Raw genomic sequence first — 18,492 nt, 5'->3', positions numbered from 1 at the left:
CCTCGTGGTTCCGAGAGGGAACGTGTCACCTTTGTGTGCGAAACGATATACACTGCCTCCCCCCTGATTTTATTTACAAAGGCAACATAGAACTATATGAGTGTCCTGTTAAATTTTGGAATTATTTTGGGTTCATTTGGCCTTTTTATACATTAATTGATTTTCTGGACTTTTAATTTAATGTTCATAATCTAAATATGAATTGCATGCACATGCTCCGGTGCACCAAAGTGGGTTGAAAAATCACATGTGTGTCCTTGGTTGAATTTCTAGCTCCCATGGAAGAAATGAGAATGAAATTCAAACATCTGGGCGTCATGACTCGGCCGAGAACATCGAGAAACTTTGATTTTAAATTCATGTAAATCCAAAACTCGCCTGGAAATCATGAAACTTGGCATGGTGTCATGTCATGGCACTAACATGTTGTGGTAAAAAAATTGGGCCGATTTCGAAGCTCGTGGTTCTAAGAGGGAACGTGCCACCTATGAGTGTGAAACGATATACGCTGCTCCCCCTTGAGTTTCTTAACAAAGGCAACATAGAACTATATTAGTGCCCTGTTAAATTTTGGAATAATTCCCGGTTCATTTGTCTTTTTTATACATTAATCGAGTTTCTGGTCATTTAATGTGCATAAGTCAAATTTGAACTACAAGCACATGCTCTCGTGCACCAAATGATGAGGACATCCCAGGTTCACCTCGTTTATCATCTTCTCCTGATGATAAATCTCATCCATCAAGTGAAGATTCTAAAAAGAAGATCTATTTGGGTCCCATGACAAGGAGCCGTGTCAAACAAATAGCACAAGAGGTGTACGCACTCCTAGCTTATCATAATTCAAATGAGCATGAGAACTTTATACTGCCTAAATCTCGTGTGCTGATTTTACTTAGGTACAATGTTAAGGACAACCAACAACATTCAGCACATGAAGAAACAAGTTTTGGAGCCCATACAACAAGTTTGAAGAGAACAAGTTTCAACTCTGAAGAAAGCCTTGTTTTGGTGACAAGGACGACTAGTTACACCGCAAGGAAGAATATCAAGCCATCTCAACACTCTATTATTGCATCTGCAGTTCCAGAATTCATCCCAGAACTTGCTGAATCACGCAACGCAAATATATGAGCATCCAGCATGTGTGGGAGTACAAAATGGAGAGCATATGAAGTCTACTTTCAGGAAAATCAAACGGTGCATCATTTGGAGTCCTGAGTCAAAGAATATGAGAGTTCCAATGCAAGCTGTCTAGGGCATTAATTGTTGCGCGAGGCTCCATGAGTTTGCTCCCTTGACCAGCTGGTTAGCACGAATTTGATCCCCTCTTTTGGCCTGGTTTCACACCTAAACTAGGAGGGTTGTTCCTAGTATAAATACCCCTTCCCCCACTTCATCCACAACTCTTTGGCAATTTGATTTCAGCATAGGTTAGCTAAGTGCAACCAGAATATTGTTTGAGAGTTCACTTCCTCCTTAGCTCTTGTAGTCTTGCCTTGTGAGAGGGTAAACTCACTTTGTGATTTTACAACAGCAGCCGTTGAGGCGGCGACCAGTTCGTGCTTCCAACTTCATGCGTGATTGCATGGATTGGAACTAAGAGTGTGGTTGGGCGAATACTTGTCTCTGGCTGTTGCATTTGCAATAGTTAGCTTCGGTCTTTTCAGGTTGCACTAGTTATCCTTTACCCGACAGCGTTGTTGGTTGGGATCGAGGGTTTCCTTCGTACCCTTCAGGTGGCGTTGATTCGCAACATAGAGCAGATCCTTCGTGTTCTTGTTCATCCTAAGAGTCCAGAAAATAGCCCCACAAAAAAATCCCTTTACCCAGCCCTTTGCAGCCTTTAATCTATTATTTGGTGAGTTTTATCAAGTTCTTGTCCACTAGATCTTTGTTTTTAGTTGTTGAGTTTCCCCCCATCCAATCTTGTGTGTTTGTGTTCATTTTCGTGCACATATTTCAGATCTGCATCCTCCACCAAATCATGCATATCTTTGTCATCCGGAGTCCGTTTTGAGTGTTTTTGTGCATTTTGAAAAGCCCACACTGTGTGCTCTCCATTCATCCTTGTTAGATCTGATTCCCATCGTGTTTTCCACCTAGTAAAATCAGATCAGTTCGTGTGTGTTTGCTGCCAAAGTTTTAGCTGCATGTTCTTGTTGGTTGACTTCATCTATTGTGATTTTCGTGATTCCCCCAAAGTGTGTGTGCAGATCCAAGTCCCTTGTTGAAAGTTTGTCAAAAAAGAGCAAAAAAAGAAGAAAAGAGGCAAAAAAGAGATCTGCCCAAAGAAAGAATGTGTGTGCAAGAAGCAAAAGAGAGAAAACTTGGGACTGTTCTTCACTTGTATCTTGAGAAATCCCTGTTTGTGTTGTGAGCTGAAACGTGTCAAGTGTGCAAAGTCTTCAATCCTTGCTTGTAGCAAATCTGATTCCTTGGCGAGAGTTGTGTGTACCTCACGTATATCTCATTCATCAACTAAATGCATTAGAATCTTGTGTGGATGATTACTTGGTTCAACAATATCTAGATTGCAGATTAGTGCATCTTTTGCTACATATATACCCCACCCAAACTCCATCAAACAGCCCCGCATGTGCACCCCGAGACTTGTATTCGCTTGATTATCACTCTTTGTATACGAACCACTGACACCATGGTTGAGCATGATTCTGCTCTCACTTGGAAGTTACATGAGCTTCGGTTGGTAAGTGAGGTGAGCTTGAGTTAATATCCACATATATGCTTCTAGTGCTATAGGGCTTTTGGAGAACTAACCATGACAGGTGAAGAAAACAAGTATGATGTTGAAGGAAATGTGCATGTCAATCAGCCCGTCACATGGTTTCACTTCAACGCATTACGTGATCATCCACGCCGAGAGTTCAGAAATAGCCTTGACCCAATTGAAGAGAAGCAAGACAAGTTGTCGAGAGATTTGCAACAACTTATGGGTAATGTTGATGAACAACTCACTCAGAACATGGCAGCCATGAGGACTGGTATTGTTGCTGATATTGTGCCAGAGCTTCGTCAGAACCAAGAAGATGCAAGTGTCCATGGTGAAGAACAAAATGTAATTGATGGGGAAGGTGCTGCCTCCAATGCACAAGCTAGAAGAAACCGTGCTCCTGCTCCCCATGCCATGGACCTCCCGGTCTGGGACGTGGTCATCATGAAGCTACTGCTGGTCGTGGTCTTAGAGGAGGCCACCGAAGAGCAAATCTGCACCATGAAGGTAGTGGAGATGAGATTGATGAAGATGAAGATGGCATGCACCAGAATGACAGATTTCATCATCGTAGAAACTATGGTCGTGGACGGCAGGAGGAGGAGAGGTTTGGAAAGCTGAAATTTACCATGCCCAAGTTTGATGGTGGATCTGATATAGAAAGTTATCTCACATGGGAATTGAAGGTTGACAAGATTTTCCGCATGCAAAACTACTCAGAAGAGAAGAAATTAGCAATGGCCTCACTTGAGTTTGAAGACTATGCTCTAATTTGGTGGGAGCAAGTTCAGATTCAGCGAGAAGAAGAAGGAGACCATGTTGTTGCTACATGGACAGAAATGAAAAGAGAGATGAGGGCAAGATTTTTCCCAAGGCATTATAGACGTGACATCTTTGATAAGCTCCAGAATTTGAGGCAAGGAAAGTTATCAGTTGAGGAGTATCATAAGGATATGGAGAAGGCAATGATAAGAGCCAACGTACATGAAGATGAGGAGCAGTCCGTGGCAAGGTTCCTCTATGGGCTAAATCCTAATGTTAAACGAGTGGTTGATTTGCAGCCATATCGTAATGTGGTAGAGCTGGTACATCTTACTTCTAAGGCTGAACATCAATTGCAAGAAGACTCGAAGAAAAATAGAACTACACCCTTCACAGCTCGAGCTACATCAAGTGGGAGTAAGTTTGTACCTCAATTCAATGTTGGTCGATGTATTATGACTAGTTCTGGTGGTGGAAATCAGCCCCATGCACGTGCAACCACGAGCAGAAATGATGCATCAAATTCGAAGGAGAAGAGCAAATTTGCAGCTCCTAGTTCATCCTCCATTGGCTCCACGGGGAAAACTAGTGAGATAGAGTGCTTTACATGTAAGGGACGTGGCCACATGAAGAAGGATTGTCCCAACAAGTGTACCATGCTGATCACCGAGAATGGAGAATATGGGTCTTGTAGTGAACCTGAAGAAGAAACTGAATATGGTGATGAGCAAACCTATTGTGATTATGAGCAAGGTGCGTCTCTTGTTGTCACTAAAGTTTTGAGTGTGCAGATCAAAGAAGCTGAGAATGGACAACGACACAATCTGTTTCAAACAAGAGCCAAAGTACAAGACAAGGTATGAAAGGTAATTGTTGATGGTGGGAGTTGTCACAATCTTGCAAGCAAAGAAATGTGTGATAAGCTTGGCCTGAAGCTGCTACAACACCCTTATCCATATCATATACAATGGTTGAGTGAATGTGGAGAGATTAAGATCACACGCATGGTACAGGTGCAATTCAAGATTGGAGATTATAATGATACCGTTGAGTGTGATGTGGTGCCAATGAAGGTGTGTCACTTGCTATTGGGCAGACTGTGGCAATATGATCATTCAGCTCAACATTGTGGTAGAACCAATCAATACACCATCAAGTGGAGAGGAAAGGACTTGGTGCTTAGACCCATGACACCCCAACAAATCATGGCTGAGCACTTGCAGAAAGTTTCTGAAGTAAAAATAGTGAGTAAGAAAGAGGGAGAGAAAAAGAGTGAGAGAGAGAGATCCACAAATCGGTGAGTGAGCGCCACAAGCCAAATCTGAGAGTGAAGAATAAAAGAGAGGGAGAGAACTTAGTAATGTTAGCCACCAAATCAGAACTGAGAGATGTGAGGCTCAACCCAAATCAAGTGGTCCTTGTACTTGTGTACAAAGATGCTTTGCTTTCAGCTAAGGACTTAACATGTCTCCCTAGTGCTGTTTGTGATGTCTTGCAGGAATTCAAGGATGTTTTTTCGGAGGATGTACCCGCTAGTCTACCTCCCTTGCGTGGCATAGAACATCAGAGTGACCTCATTCCAAGAGCATCACTTCCGAATCGACCTCCCTACCGCACCAATCCTGAAGAAACAAAGGAGATACAAAGGCAGGTACAAGAACTTTTAGATAAAGGTTATGTGCATGAAAGCTTAAGTCCTTGTGATGTACCTGTGATTTTGGTGCCCAAGAAAGATGACACATGGCGATTGGTAATGGATTGTAGGCCTATCAATATTATAACTATTAGGTATTGTCATCCTATTCCTAGGTTAGATGATATGCTTGATGAATTGAGTGGCTCTACTGTTTTCTCTAGAATTGATGTGAGGAGTGGATACCATCAGATTAGGATGAAAGAAGGATATGAATGGAAAACTGCTTTCAAAACAAAATTTGGGTTGTATGAGTGATTAGTCATGCCTTTTGGATTAACTAATGCACCAAGTACATTCATGAGATTGATGAACCATGTTTTGAGAGCTTACATTGGCAAATTTGTTGTTGTGTACTTTGATGACATCCTAATCTATAGCAGATCCATTGAGGAACATGTTGAACATCTAAAACAAGTGCTGAATGTGCTAAGGACAGAAAAACTATATGCTAACGTTGAGAAGTGCTCCTTTTGCACAAACAAGGTTGTTTTTCTTGGCTATGTCGTTTCAGGACAGGGAATTGAAGTGGATGAATCTAAGGTGGAAGCAATCAAGAATTGGCCAACTCCAATGAATGTAAGCCAGGTGAGAAGTTTTCATGGCCTTGCTGGTTTATACAGGAGGTTTGTGAAAGATTTTAGTACAATTGCTGCACCTTTGAATGAATTGACAAAGAAAGGAATTCCCTTTAAATGGGGTGCACCACAAGAAGAAGCATTTCTTGATCTTAAGAAACAATTAACTGAAGCACCTTTGCTGATTCTACCTGATTTCACTAAAACATTTGAGATAGAATGTGATGCTAGTGGAATAGGTATTGGAGGTGTGTTAATGCAAGAACGAAAACCAATAGCATATTTTAGTGAGAAGCTGAGTGGTGCACAACTGAAGTATTCTGTTTATGATAAAGAGTTGTATGCCTTGGTTAGACTGCTTGAAACTTGGCAACACTACTTATGACCTAAAGAGTTTATTGTACATTCTGATCATGAGGCCTTGAAACATTTGAAAGGCCAAGCTAAACTGAATCGCATGCATGCTAAATGGGTAGAATTCATTGAAACGTTCCCATATGTTGTGAAGTATAAGAAAGGAAAGGAAAACATGGTTGCTGATGCTTTGTCCCATAGGCATGTTCTTTTGACACAATTAGAAGTGAAGGTACCAGGAGATGAGAGCTTAAAATAACTGTATTGCACTGATCATATATTTTCAGAACCATATGCAAAATGTAAAGGGAAAGGTTGGGATAAATACCATGTGCATGATGGGTTCCTTTTTAGGGCTAACAAGTTGTGTGTTCCAGATTCATCGGTTAGGCCTTTGTTGTTGCAGGAATCACATGCAGGAGGATTAAGAGGACACTTTGGTCGTGCGAAGACTTATGATCTATTGGCCGATCACTTTTATTGGCCAAAGATGAGGAAGGATGTTGAGAGATTTGTGCAGCGATGCATCATATGCCACAAAGCTAAGTCTAAACTAAACCCCCATGGTTTATATACTCCCCTACCTATTCCAAATCCTCCTTGGGAAGATATTAGCATGGATTTTGTTTTAGGACTGCCTAGGACTAAGAGGGGGAGGGATCAGTTTTTGTTGTGGTTGATAGGTTCTGATAAATGGCACACTTTGCCGGGGTACTGATCCACGGGCACCTATGGGACCGGCGGACCGAGTCCCTTTCGGTTCGGCGGGGGCGGAGATCGTGCAAAGAGCAAATCGAGGCGATACACGCGAGCGATTTACCCAGGTTCGGGCCGCACGGATGCGTAAAACCCTACTCCTGCATTGTGGTTTGTATTGATTTCTTTCTCGGGAGCGCGGAGTGCTACAGTACACTTCAGCAGCTAACGAGACCGAGCGTGAGTGTATCTGAGCTAGCTAACCCCCCCTACATTGCGCATGGGCCTCCTTTTATATGCTCAAGGGGTCACCGACAGGTGGCAACGTAGACAAGGGTAAAAATGTAAAGGTGCTGCGGTAGGTACAGCTACCTACTACAGTGTATCATACCTAACCCTGACGGCAGGGGACAAGGGCATTAAATGCCCGTCTGTGTCGCCTAAACAGTGCAAAAAGGGACCGTCAGGGACGCCACCGCTCGCCACGATGGCAATCTTATCAGCGCCGCTTGCCACCGCATGCCGCTGGCTGCACAGCCTCCCGCCACGTACACCTGGAAGGGTCCCAGAGCGACACGTTGGTGGGTGTGCTGGAGCGCGGGCACAGAGTAGTGGCTTGCTGCGGCAAGCGCCTTGCCGCGGTCGTTGTCTTGTCGTGCCCGGGAGCTTATCGCTCACCGGGCCTTGCCGGGACGCGTGGCGCGTCGCGGCAAGATCCTTGAGATGCCTTGGTTGGCCTTCCCGGCAAGATCCTCTTGTCGGGGTCTTGAGGTGCCTTGGTTGGCCTTCCCGGCAAGCTCCTCTTGCCGGGGTCTTGTCTCTTTGACTTGGATACTTTGTTCTTGAATGGCTCCAAAGGAACCACGGAGGACCTTGGCGGTCACCCGGCAAGCCTTGCCGCGGGATGCTGCGACTGCCCGTGCACAAGTTCGGGATACTAGGGTACCCCTACTCTAGTACACCGACAGGAGCCCCCGGGCCTGGGCCATACACGGTGCCGAGCGCTGTTGGGCCAGGCCCAAAACAGGGCACGGGCACGCGCGGCCTAGGTTACGCCATATCTCACTCCGTATCCACCGCGCCCTCCCCGAACGGCACGCGTTGAATGCGGCGTCGTGGGAGAGATCGTGGGTGGTTTCTTTATTCAGAAATGCGGAACGTCCGCCCTCTCCCTCTTTTATAAGCAGGGGAAACATGGGCAGTTCGCCCACTCGCCCGTTGCTGTTCCAATCTCAGAAATCTCCGCCGCTCCCTCGCCTTCCCAAAGCTGAGAGAGAGAGAGCAGCGCTCCGCCCCCCATCACCACCAGCACCACCAACGCCGTCAACCTCCTCCACTGCTTCCGCCATGGCTCCAAAAGCCGACAAGGGGAAGGTCGTGAAGTCAACCGAGGCGCAGCGGCTCACGGCGCTGCGGAAGAAGCGGGCCGTCTTCCCCCCCAAGCTTGCCGCGAAGGAGCTGAGGGAGAACTACTACCTCTTCTGGTCGACGGAGACGCGCGCGCATCCGCGCACGAAGGTACTCCCCGCCGCCGCTTGGAAGAAGGCCCCAAATGGATAACCTTTCTTCGCATTGTTCTTCTACTGCGGGCTCTGCCCGCCTTTCTCTAAATTCTTCTGCGACATCATGAATACCTACGGATTCCACCTCCTTGACTTCACCCCCAATGCCGTTCTGACCATGGCAGTTTTCGCACATCTCTGCGAAAACTTTGTCGGTGTCCATCCCAACGTAGCCCTCTTTCGCCACTTCTTCATACCCCGAGTAGAGAGAGGAGAGCCTCTATCCGGCGGAATCGCCTGGATCTCGAGGGCCGGCAAGAAGGAAACCTATCTGGAGGGAGAATTCCACAGCAAGTGGGAGGAGTGGAGAGCAGACTGGTGCTGGATTGACGAGGAGAACCCGCAGCCATTCACCACCCGGCGCCGAACCCCGGTAGCACGCGGCAGTGATTGGAGTGACGTGGCCCCGGAAGATGACAGGCTGAAGATTGCTGTCACCAGGATCCTACGCCTCAGGCTTGCCGGGCTCACTGTAGGTGCTGTTGGCGCAGATTTCCTTCGCCATCGCATCGCCCCCCTGCAAGAACGGGGGAGGCCCACTTGGGAGTTCAAGAACGCGGCAGATATCATGAGGCTGCGGCCGGGCCTCAACTTCAACTTCACAGTTCTGGAGCTCAACGTGATGCTACAGGAGCTCTTCAAGTATGACCCCCAACATCCTGAAGTTTTCAGGTTGCCGGGGGGCGTCGTTCCGCTGTGCAACAATTCCTCGCTCGACCGCATCCATGCAATGATGCCGGAGTGCGACTCGCATGGAATTGTGCCAACTTGGCAGGAGCCTGCAGACGACGTCGTGCAGCAGTTCTTCGATGACTTGGTGGAAGTGCCGATCTGCTCTGATGAGAAGGATGGCCTCACCCGCGACACCACCGACGAGGAGATGACGCGCATCGCCACTAGGTTGGAAGAGGCGGCGGCAGCCGCGGCCGTGGGTGAATTTGGATTCACCGTGTAGGAGGCAGATGCAGCAGAAGCGGCAAGCCATGCCGAGCGAGGGGAGCCCGCCGGCAAGAAGGAGCTTGCCGGGTGTGACGCTGAGCCGAGCGAGCCCGCCAAGGACACGAGCGGCTCGTTGGAAATCAACTCCTCTTCCTCCTCATCTTCGGGCAGCTCGCCGCAAGCAGAGCCTCCATCCCCACCAAGAAGGCGTCTCCGCAAGGCCGGTGATGTGGCGGAGTGGCAAGCGGGTCAACAGTCACCACGCCGCGTGACACGCTCCACCGCGGCAAACACCGTTGCCGCGGGAGCGCCTCATGCTGCGACGGCAACTGGAGCGGAGTCTAGCCGGACCACCGCTTCAGTTCCTGCCGCTGCTCACGCCGCGCCGGCAGCCGGGCGGGGTCGTCTCAGACCACCGCCACTGCTCCCGCCAAGCGGCCAAGGGAAGCTTCTCCTCCGCCTCCTCGCGCCGGGCGCGCGCCGGACTTCGACTTCTCCGCGTTCATCTCCGACGAGGAAGAAGAAGAAAAGTAAGCTTCTCTTGCTGTACTTGTAGTTCTTCAATTCTTGCTATTTTTCTTGTATCTCATTTGCTTTTCTTTCTGAACTTGTTCCTCTTTAGGACTCTGGTCCAGAGAGCGGCAAAGAGAGCTAAGGTCCCGGTGATCGTCATCGAGGACGAGCCCACTGCGACAGAAGGTGGCGCGCCCGAGACAACCTTGCCGGACCCGGCGACTTTTCTCCAGAGCAGCCCCCAGCGTAAGTGTATGATTTACTTTCTGCTGCGAGGCGTGCATGGGTGCTTGTCTTTGCTGACATTTGCTTGTTGATTTGTGCAGGAGCAGAGCAGCCCCACCAGGAGCCAAGGGGGAATCCCCCGACAAGGGAGAACTCTCCAACAAGGGAGGGCTTTCCGGTAAGGGAGAAGTCTCCGGCAAGGGAGGGTTCTCCGGCAAGGGACAGCGCCAGCGGCCCTCCGACGGCGGAGAACCTGACTGCAGAGACTGGCACAAGTAATCCTTTTGCTTCAAAACCTCCCTTGGGTTCTTCTTCTCTTGATCTTCTTTTTGTTGGATATTTGCTTGACTCTTCCCCCTTTTCCGGCCGTCAGACCCATCCGCTGCAGAGCAGATGGAGACCGAGGTCGCCGCCGACGAAGCAGCCGGTGGTGGTGATGCCGCCGGTGCAGAGGCCGCCAAGGCTGCCGCCACGGCAACTGGCGAGGGGTCTGGCGATCGCACTGACGGCCCTGAGGCCGCAGGAGCGTCAGGCGCTGCACCGACCATCGACTCGTCCGCCGGTGCCGCAACGCCAGGCTCTGAAGAGCCCCAGCCAGGCGTATACTTGAAGGCCGGTGAAGGCGTCTTCATCAACCTCCCCTGGGCGTCGAGCTCCAGGGCGCCGGTCGAGGGAGAGATCTTCGACGGGGAAGTGCTCGCCTCCGCTGGGCTGACGCTGGTCGACGCGCCAAGCAGCAGCAGCAACGAGTCTGAGGAGGAGCGGCGTCTTCATCAACGAGGGAGAGATCTTCGACGGGGAGCGCGCGGCAAGCCAAGCTGGAATCCCGCGAGGCGCTTGTCGCAAAGGCGGGAGTAGACATTGAAAAGCGCGTGGAAGAGCTCGGGGGTTTCCACCGGGAAGCCCTCCAGTCCCTGGCGGAGGAGCGGGAGCAGCTCGCTGAAGCGGAGAAGGTCTTCCTCCTCGAGAAGGCTGAAGTCGAAGAGTGGCAGCGACTTGCCGCTGTGAAGCTAGCCGCGGAGGAGGGCGAGCTGGCGCAGCGGAAGGTCAATCTTGACGCCCACGAGGAGGAGCTTGCCGCGCGCGAGGAAAAACTCGGCGGAGCCCTCAAGCAAGCAGAGGACGCTGCCGCCACCGCCGAGGCCGCCAAGAAGGAGTTGGAGACGAAGGTGGCGCAGCTAGAAGCCGATCTTGCCGAGAAGGGCAAAGAGCTCAGCGCCGCCAAGGACTCCAACGCGGATCTTGAGTCGAAGCTGACCACTTTGACCAGGACGCTGGACGGCGCCAAGAAGCAGGAGGCGGCCTTGAAGGAGGAGATCAAGGCCGACAAGGCGCTGCTAGAGAGTGTTGCCGCTACCCAAAACGCCTTCAGGGAGACTGTGGAGCATTGAACGGAGAGTCTTGTGGTTGCCGCCACAGATATTGACAGGGACTTGGCACAGCTGGGGATGGAGGATCTCGGGTATCCCTCCGACGAGAACCTTCAACCCAGTGCCAAGCTCGTCTTGTTCTTCAAGGGCGTGGCGACAGCCCTCCAGCGACTCCGGGAGAGGATCCCGAAGCAGCTGGCCGACGAGTCGCGCAAGATCTGCGCAGGAGCCCTTCAGAAAGTGTTGGTGAAGGTGGCCTTCCGGAATCCGGGCCTCAACCTCTCCAACGTCCTCAGGATCCTGCCACCGGATGCCGATCTGGAGGCGCTCAAGGCCCTTGTCGCACCCATTGTGGACAAGGTGAGCGGGATCAAGAGGATCGAAGGCGATCGCGTAGATTAGGCTGCCCATTTCTTCTTTTCTTGTCGCTGTTTGTCATGTTATGAAAACAATCTATTAGAGCGGCGACAAGCTATCTTTGTAATATAACTCTATTCTAGGCAATGATTGCAACGTTATTCCCTTTACTTGGTTCCTCCCTTTGTATGTCTTTTTACCCTACGCTTTTAGGGAACTTGCCGGTGCAAGCACCAGAGCCGCGAGCGCTGAGTGCGGGACGTCAGCAGCCTGCTGGCGGTGCCGCTACCGACAAGAAACCTTGTCACGACTAGTTGCAGCTCGCTTAAGTTGTTGAGCGGACTCGAAACAAAGTAAGGGCGCAACTAGCTACGAGTTGGTTCCTCCGCGCACAGGTTTTCCATACAAAGTGCGGTCGTTCAAGGGAGATAACTTAAAAATTTTAAAAATCTGATTGCTCAAACTTTGGCAACTTAGCTTTTCTGTTGTTTGCTTCCCGGCAAGGCGAAACTTTCTTGAACGACGCCTGGTCCATACCATCGTCTCCTCCTTTCCCCCCCCGGCAAACTTGTGGGCGAGGGGAACCTTCCTTTCAAAAGAAAGAAGAGACAATACAGATATGGAGCTTTACGGCTCGTTATTGCTTACCGTGGAGTAGGTGCTGCACAAAGTGTCAGATCATATATGCCAAAAATAGAAAGCATGAAATTGACAAAATGTGCGGAGCACATGAGCTTTACTTATGCACGGGGTCTGCGCCTGGCTTTGCACAAAGGATTACATGCAACAGCGGCAAGACTTGTACAAAAGGTGGTTGTCGGAACAGGTTCCGGCAACCGCGCCTTACGGGTAAAACTTACGAAGATGCTCAATGTTCCAGGAATTGCTCACCGGAATGCCATCTTCGGTCTCAAGGCGGACAGCGCCAGGCCTAGTGACTCGTTTCACCCGGTAAGGGCCTTCCCACTTCGGCGTCAACTTGTTGGAATTCTTGGCGGACTGAACACGCCGAAGAACAAGGTCGCCTTCCTCGAGACTTCTGGCGTTAACTTTGCAGCTATGGTAGCGGCGCAAAGCTTGCTGGTAGCGAGCAGCTCGCACAGCAGCCTGAAGACGGTCTTCCTCAAGGAGCACTGCGTCATCTTGTCGCAGCTGCTCTTGCTCAAGCTCATCATAAGCGAGCACTCGAGGTGACCCGTATACGAGTTCCGTGGGGATAACTGCCTCTGCTCCATAGACTAGAGCGAAAGGTGTCTGGCCAGTGGCTCGATCTGGCGTCGTCCTGATCGACCAAAGAACCACCGGCAGCTCCTCGATCCAGTTTTTTCCGCACTTGTGCAGCCTGTCGAAAGTTCTGGTCTTGAGCCCGCGCAGCACTTCAGCATTTGCCCTCTCCGCTTGACCGTTGCTTCTCGGGTGAGCAACAGAAGCGAAGCAGACCTTGGCGCCAAGATCTTGGACGTACTGCATGAAGGTGCGGCTCGTGAATTGTGTACCATTGTCGGTGATTATCCTGTTAGGGATCCCGAAGCGGCAAACAATCGACCTGAAGAACTTGACTGCTGACTGTGCTGTCACCTTCCTCACTGGTTCCACTTCCGGCCACTTTGTGAACTTGTCGATTGCAACGTACAAGTACTCAAAGCCCCCGATTGCTCGGGGAAAGGGGCCGAGGATGTCGAGCCCCCAGACCGAAAATGGCCAAGATAAAGAGATCGTCTGGAGAGCTTGAGCTGGTTGGTGTATCTGCTTGGAATGGAACTGGCACGCTTCACACTTGGTTACTTGTGCAGTTGCATCTTGGAGGGGTGTTGGCCAGAAGAAACCTTGCCGGAATGCTTTGCCGACAAGTGCTCTTGCGCCAATGTGGTGTCCACATATGCCTCCATGTATCTCTGCCAACAGCTTTTGTCCGTCTTCCCAGTGAATACACTTCAATTTCACACCGTTGAGTCTTCTTTTGTATAGTGTCTTGTCGACAAACTGGTACATACTTGACTGCCGGGCTACTCTTTCCGCTTCTTCTTGCTCCTCGGAAAGTTCTCCTGTCTGAAGGAAACGGACAATCTGCTGCGCCCATGCTGGAGCTTGTGGCTCGACAACAAGGACTAAAGGCAAATCTGCCGCTGCGGGAATATCCGCTTCTACGGCGAGAACCTGCGGATCTGCCGGAGCTTGACGTTCCCCGGCAAGCGTGCCGGAGCAAAACTTGCCGGGAGCTTCTGCTTCAATGGAACAAACCCTGGGGTTTGCCGGAGCAGACTGCTCCTCAGCGCTCTTGGCGTTGATCTTGGGGACTGCTGCGGGAACATCCGCTTCTACGGCGAGAACCTGCGGCTCTGCCGAAGCATGACGTTCCCCGGCAAGCTTGCTGGAGCAAAACTTGTCGGGAGCTTCTGCTTCAACGGGACAAACCCTAGGGCTTGCCGGAGCAGAGTGCTCCTCAGCGCTCTTGGCGTTGATCTTGGGGACCTTCTTGGCGGCGGCTTCGGGAAGCTCTGCCGGCAAATAGTCACCAGAAATCAACTTCCTCTTCTTGCTCTGTCCAGTTGATGGCGTCACAGACGGCTGAGTCAGCTTGAGCACAAAGATCCCTGGTTCCACAGGTAATTTAAGTGTGGCGCACTTTGACAGGCCATCGGCAATGGCGTTCTGAGCTCTTGGAACATGCTCCATTTGTAGGCCGTCAAAGTGCTCTTCTAGCTTTCTCACTTAGTCGACGTAAGCTTCCATCAACGGACTCTGATAGTTCTTGTTCACTTGGCGGACGACAAGCTGTGAGTCACCCCTGATAATGAGCTTCTTGATCCCAAGGTCTGCTGTGATCCTGAGACCGGCAAGCAAGCCTTCATACTCTACAGTATTGTTTGTTGCTTGCTCCTTGGGAAAGTGCATCTGGACTACGTACTTGAGGTGCTCTCCGGCGGGTGCAACAAGCAGCACGCCAGCGCCAGGGCCTTGCAGCGAAAAGGCACCATCAAAGTACATCAGCCACTCTTTGCTTGCTTCCTTGAAGGGGATGCTCGTTTCTGGAATCTCTTCATCTGGTGTTGGCGTCCATTCTGCTATAAATTCTGCCAATGCTCTGCTCTGGATAATTCAAGTACTCTCAAACTTAAGGCCAAAGCTTGACAGTTCCAGTGCCCACTCAACAATCCTGCCTGTCGCTTCTGGATCTGCAGTATCCTCTTCAGCGGAAAGCGGGTGACAACTGTGATCTCATGTGCTTGGAAGTAATGGCGCAGCTTTCTCGAGGCCATGAGAAGGCCGAAAAGCAATTTCTGCACGCCAGAGTATCTTGACCTAGCCCCCTGCAGAAGGGAGCTGACAAAGTAAACTGGGCGCTGCACCATTTTCTTCTGTATTTCCTCGCGCATCTGCGCAGATTCATCTTTGTCGGGACCAGAGCTTGTCGGGGAAGCCCCTTGCTTGTCGCTGGATGTGCTTGCCGTGGTTGCGGGCTCGTCATCTGCCTCCCTCTCTGCTACTAACGCACCACTAACCACTTGATTGGTTGCCGCTATATACAACAGCAACTTCTCTTGTGGCTTAGGTGCGACAAGTATTGGAGGGGAGGACAGGTATCTCTTCAAGTCTTGCAGCGCAGCCTCCGCTTCCGGAGTCCATTTCATTGGACCTGCCTTTTTCAATAGTTTGAAAAATGGCAGGGCGCGCTCAGCAGACCTAGAGATAAACCTGCTGAGAGCAGCCACGCAACCGGCAAGTCTTTGTACATCCTTGACGCGCTTTGGTGCTTCAATCTGCTCAATGGCCTTGATCTTGTCGGGATTGGCTTCAATTCCCCGTTGAGACACGAAGAACCCGAGAAGCTTGCCGGAGGGAACTCCAAACACACACTTCTCTGGGTTGAGCTTGAGGCTGATCTTGCGCAAATTTGCAAAGGTCTCGTCTAAATCTTGAATCAGGGTTGCTCTGTCCTTGCTCTTGACCACTATGTCATCCATGTAGGCTTCCACATTTGTGTGTATTTGTGGCTCAAGAGCGACATGGACTACTCTTGCAAATGTTGAGCCAGCATTTTTTAATCCGAAAGGCATCCGTATGAAACAGTACGTGCCACATGGAGTAATAAATGCGGTCTTCTCCTCATCTTCTTCTGCCATGAAGATCTGATGATATCCTGAGTATGCGTCAAGAAATGAAAGCAAATCACATCCGGCTGTGGAGTCAACAATCTGGTCAATGCGCGGCAAAGGAAATGGGTCTTTGGGACAAGCTTTGTTAACATCGGTAAAATCGATACAAAGTCTCCATTTCCCGTTTGCCTTGCGCACGACTACAGGATTGGCCAACCACGTAGGATGGAGCACTCCTCTGACAAGGCCTGCTGCTTCCAGCTTCTTGATCTCTTCTGCAATGAATTCTTGGCGCTCCACTGCTTGCTTCCTGACCTTCTGCTTGACGGGTCGCGCATGAGGACAAACGGCAAGGTGGTGCTCAATTACTTTCCTGGGAACACCGGGGATGTCAGACGGTTGCCACGCAAACACGTCGACATTCGCCCGCAGGAAAGCAATGAGCGCGCTTTCCTATTTAGGGTCGAGAGTGGCACTGATGGTGAAGGTACCACCAGTGCCGTCCTCCTTGGCGGACACCTTTTTCGTCTCTGGCGGAGCTGCCATCGTCTTCTTACACTTGCCGGTGGAGCTCGATGGTGCGTCCTCGACGGCAGCGCAGCACTACGAAGAGGTGCGCTTGCCGGAGTGGGCATCAGAACTCTTGCCGGACTTGGTCTTCTTCCCCCCGGGAGCTTCAGCGGCAAGTGACTCGCGTCCTGCTGCGGCTGCTGCTTCCCAGTAGATCTTGTCGGCGCAGATAAGAGTGTCCTTCTTGTCACCGGGGACAGAGATGACGCTTATCGGGCCTGGCATCTTCAGCATGTTGTATGCGTAGGGAGAGGCTGCCATGAACTTGGCGAGTGCTGGACGGCCAAGTATCCCATTGTAAGGTAATGGAATATCGGCAACGTCAAAAGTGACCCTCTCAGTCCTGAAGTTCAGCTCGCTGCCAAATGTAACTGGCAACGTGACCTTCCCCTTCGGCTTGCTCCTTCCCGGATTGATTCCTTGAAATGTGCCGGTCTCTTCAAGCTCGCTGTCAGGGATCTGGAGTTTCTGGAGTACAGCGGAGGAGATCAGGTTCAAGCCGGCCCCGCCGTCAACTAGCATCTTAGTGACCTTGAGGTTGCGGATAGTTGGTGAAACCAACATCGGCAAGCACCCGACCGCAGTTGCGCGATCAGGGTGGTCCTCAATGTCAAAGATGATAGGCGTGCTGGACCATTTCAGAAGCTTGCACGATTCGATAGGTGGTTCTGCTGCATTGACTTCCCGCACCCACTGTTTGAGTTGGCGGTGCGAAGTATGCAGAGAAGCACCACCGTCAACGCACAAGACCTCTGTGGCTTTCTGGAACTCCTGCTCACTGGTCTCGACATCATCCATGTCTTCGTCGTCGTTGTCTTCATCGTTGTCGCGGCCGTGGGGAGGTCTATCTCCTTGCCGCTGCTTGGCCTTGCCGCGGCGTCCTCCCCGGCCGGTGCGCTTCTTGCCGGATTCTCCAGCACCTCCTTGGGCCCTCTCCTTGTCGCGTCGCTCGTATTCAGCCTTTTGCTGCTGAACAAGCTGCTCGACTTTCTTGCAGCTCTGGAGGTCATGGCCCTTGGTACGGTGAATCTTGCAGTACTGCTTGTCGGTGCCGTCCTGCTTGTCGGCGACCGCCACATCCTGGCAGTTGGCGCATGCGGCAATCTCCTTGCCGGAGCTACCAACCTTGGCTTTCTTGGCGCCACCTTCGTTGCCAGACTGCTCAACGACTAGCACGTCTTTGCCTTTCTTCTTGTGGTTCCGGGGAATCCAGTTACAGGAGAACCAGGAACGGGGAGCTCTCCCCTTTTTCTGCCCGACTCTTTGATCTTAAGAATGCTGGTTTTAAGAACGAGTGATTGCCCTTCTCCGACCCTTACTGCCCAACCGGAGAGCGGCTTGTTCCGCCGTCGGTTTCTCTTTGTCGGGGCAGCATCCTCGCTGTCAGATCCTTCTGCTCCGGTCTTCTCTCCCGGGAGTTTCCTCCCTTCCTCAGCACGTGCACACTTGTTGGCCAGGGCATACAGCTCACTGACGTCTCTAATCCTGCACATCGACATCTCCTCCCGCATCCTGCGGTTACGCACGTTCTGATGAAACGCGCTGATAACCGCGGCGAGGTGGACGTCTGGGATGTTGTACTGTACACGGCTGACTCTGAATGTACTTGCGCAGGGGCTCTCCTTCCTTCTGGGCGAGCAGATGAAGGTCACTCTCTTGGCCATGAGGTTTGTGGCCGCCTGTAAAGGCGCCGACAAACTGATGGCATAGGTCTGCCCAGGAGGATATGGAGTTGTCCGGCAAGTGCATGAGCCAGGACCTGACGTTGGGCTTGAGCACCAGCGGGAAGTAGTTGGCAAGGATCTTGTCATCCCGCCCCCCGGCAGCCTGCACCGCGATGGTGTAGATGCTGAGGAACTCCGACGGATGCGTCTTGACGTCGTACTTCTCTGGTACGTCTGGTTTGAAATTCTTCGTGCTGGGCCACTGGACTTGCCGCAGCTCACGAGTGAACGCAGGGCAACCTACCGCGTACGACAAGTCGCCTGGTTCTCCCGGCGCATGCATGTCGACAGAGGGCCCAGCGCGCTGGTCTGATTAAC

General features: G+C 51.1%; 1 protein-coding gene across 1 annotated transcript; it reads left to right on the top strand.

The window, feature by feature from the left end:
• The first annotated feature begins 3,363 nt into the window (after nt 1–3,363).
• On the top strand, nt 3,364–9,334 carry LOC147990544 (uncharacterized). Its single transcript, XM_087538278.1, has 5 exons — nt 3,364–4,353; nt 4,995–5,169; nt 5,704–6,116; nt 6,276–6,353; nt 9,227–9,334. Exons 1-5 carry the CDS (start codon nt 3,364–3,366, stop codon nt 9,332–9,334), a joined length of 1,764 nt encoding a protein of 587 aa, XP_087394404.1.
• The last annotated feature ends 9,158 nt before the right edge of the window (nt 9,335–18,492 follow it).

Source organism: Triticum urartu, chromosome 1A (assembly GCF_056163025.1).
Source record: "Triticum urartu cultivar PI428250 chromosome 1A, HENAU_Tu73, whole genome shotgun sequence".
NCBI classification, from domain to species: domain Eukaryota; kingdom Viridiplantae; phylum Streptophyta; class Magnoliopsida; order Poales; family Poaceae; genus Triticum; species Triticum urartu.
Note: the sequence above shows the minus strand (reverse complement) of the source record. Positions and strands in the feature narration are given on the sequence as shown.

Coding starts and splice junctions, on each gene's coding strand:
- LOC147990544 (XM_087538278.1), top strand. CDS start 3,364: ATGCCCAAGTTTGATGGTGGATCTGATATAGAAAGTTATCTCACATGG. Junction 4,354..4,994: donor GAGCCAAAGTACAAGACAAG/GTATGAAAGGTA, acceptor GATGTCTTGCAG/GAATTCAAGGATGTTTTTTC. Junction 6,354..9,226: donor TGACACAATTAGAAGTGAAG/GTACCAGGAGAT, acceptor TCTGATGAGAAG/GATGGCCTCACCCGCGACAC.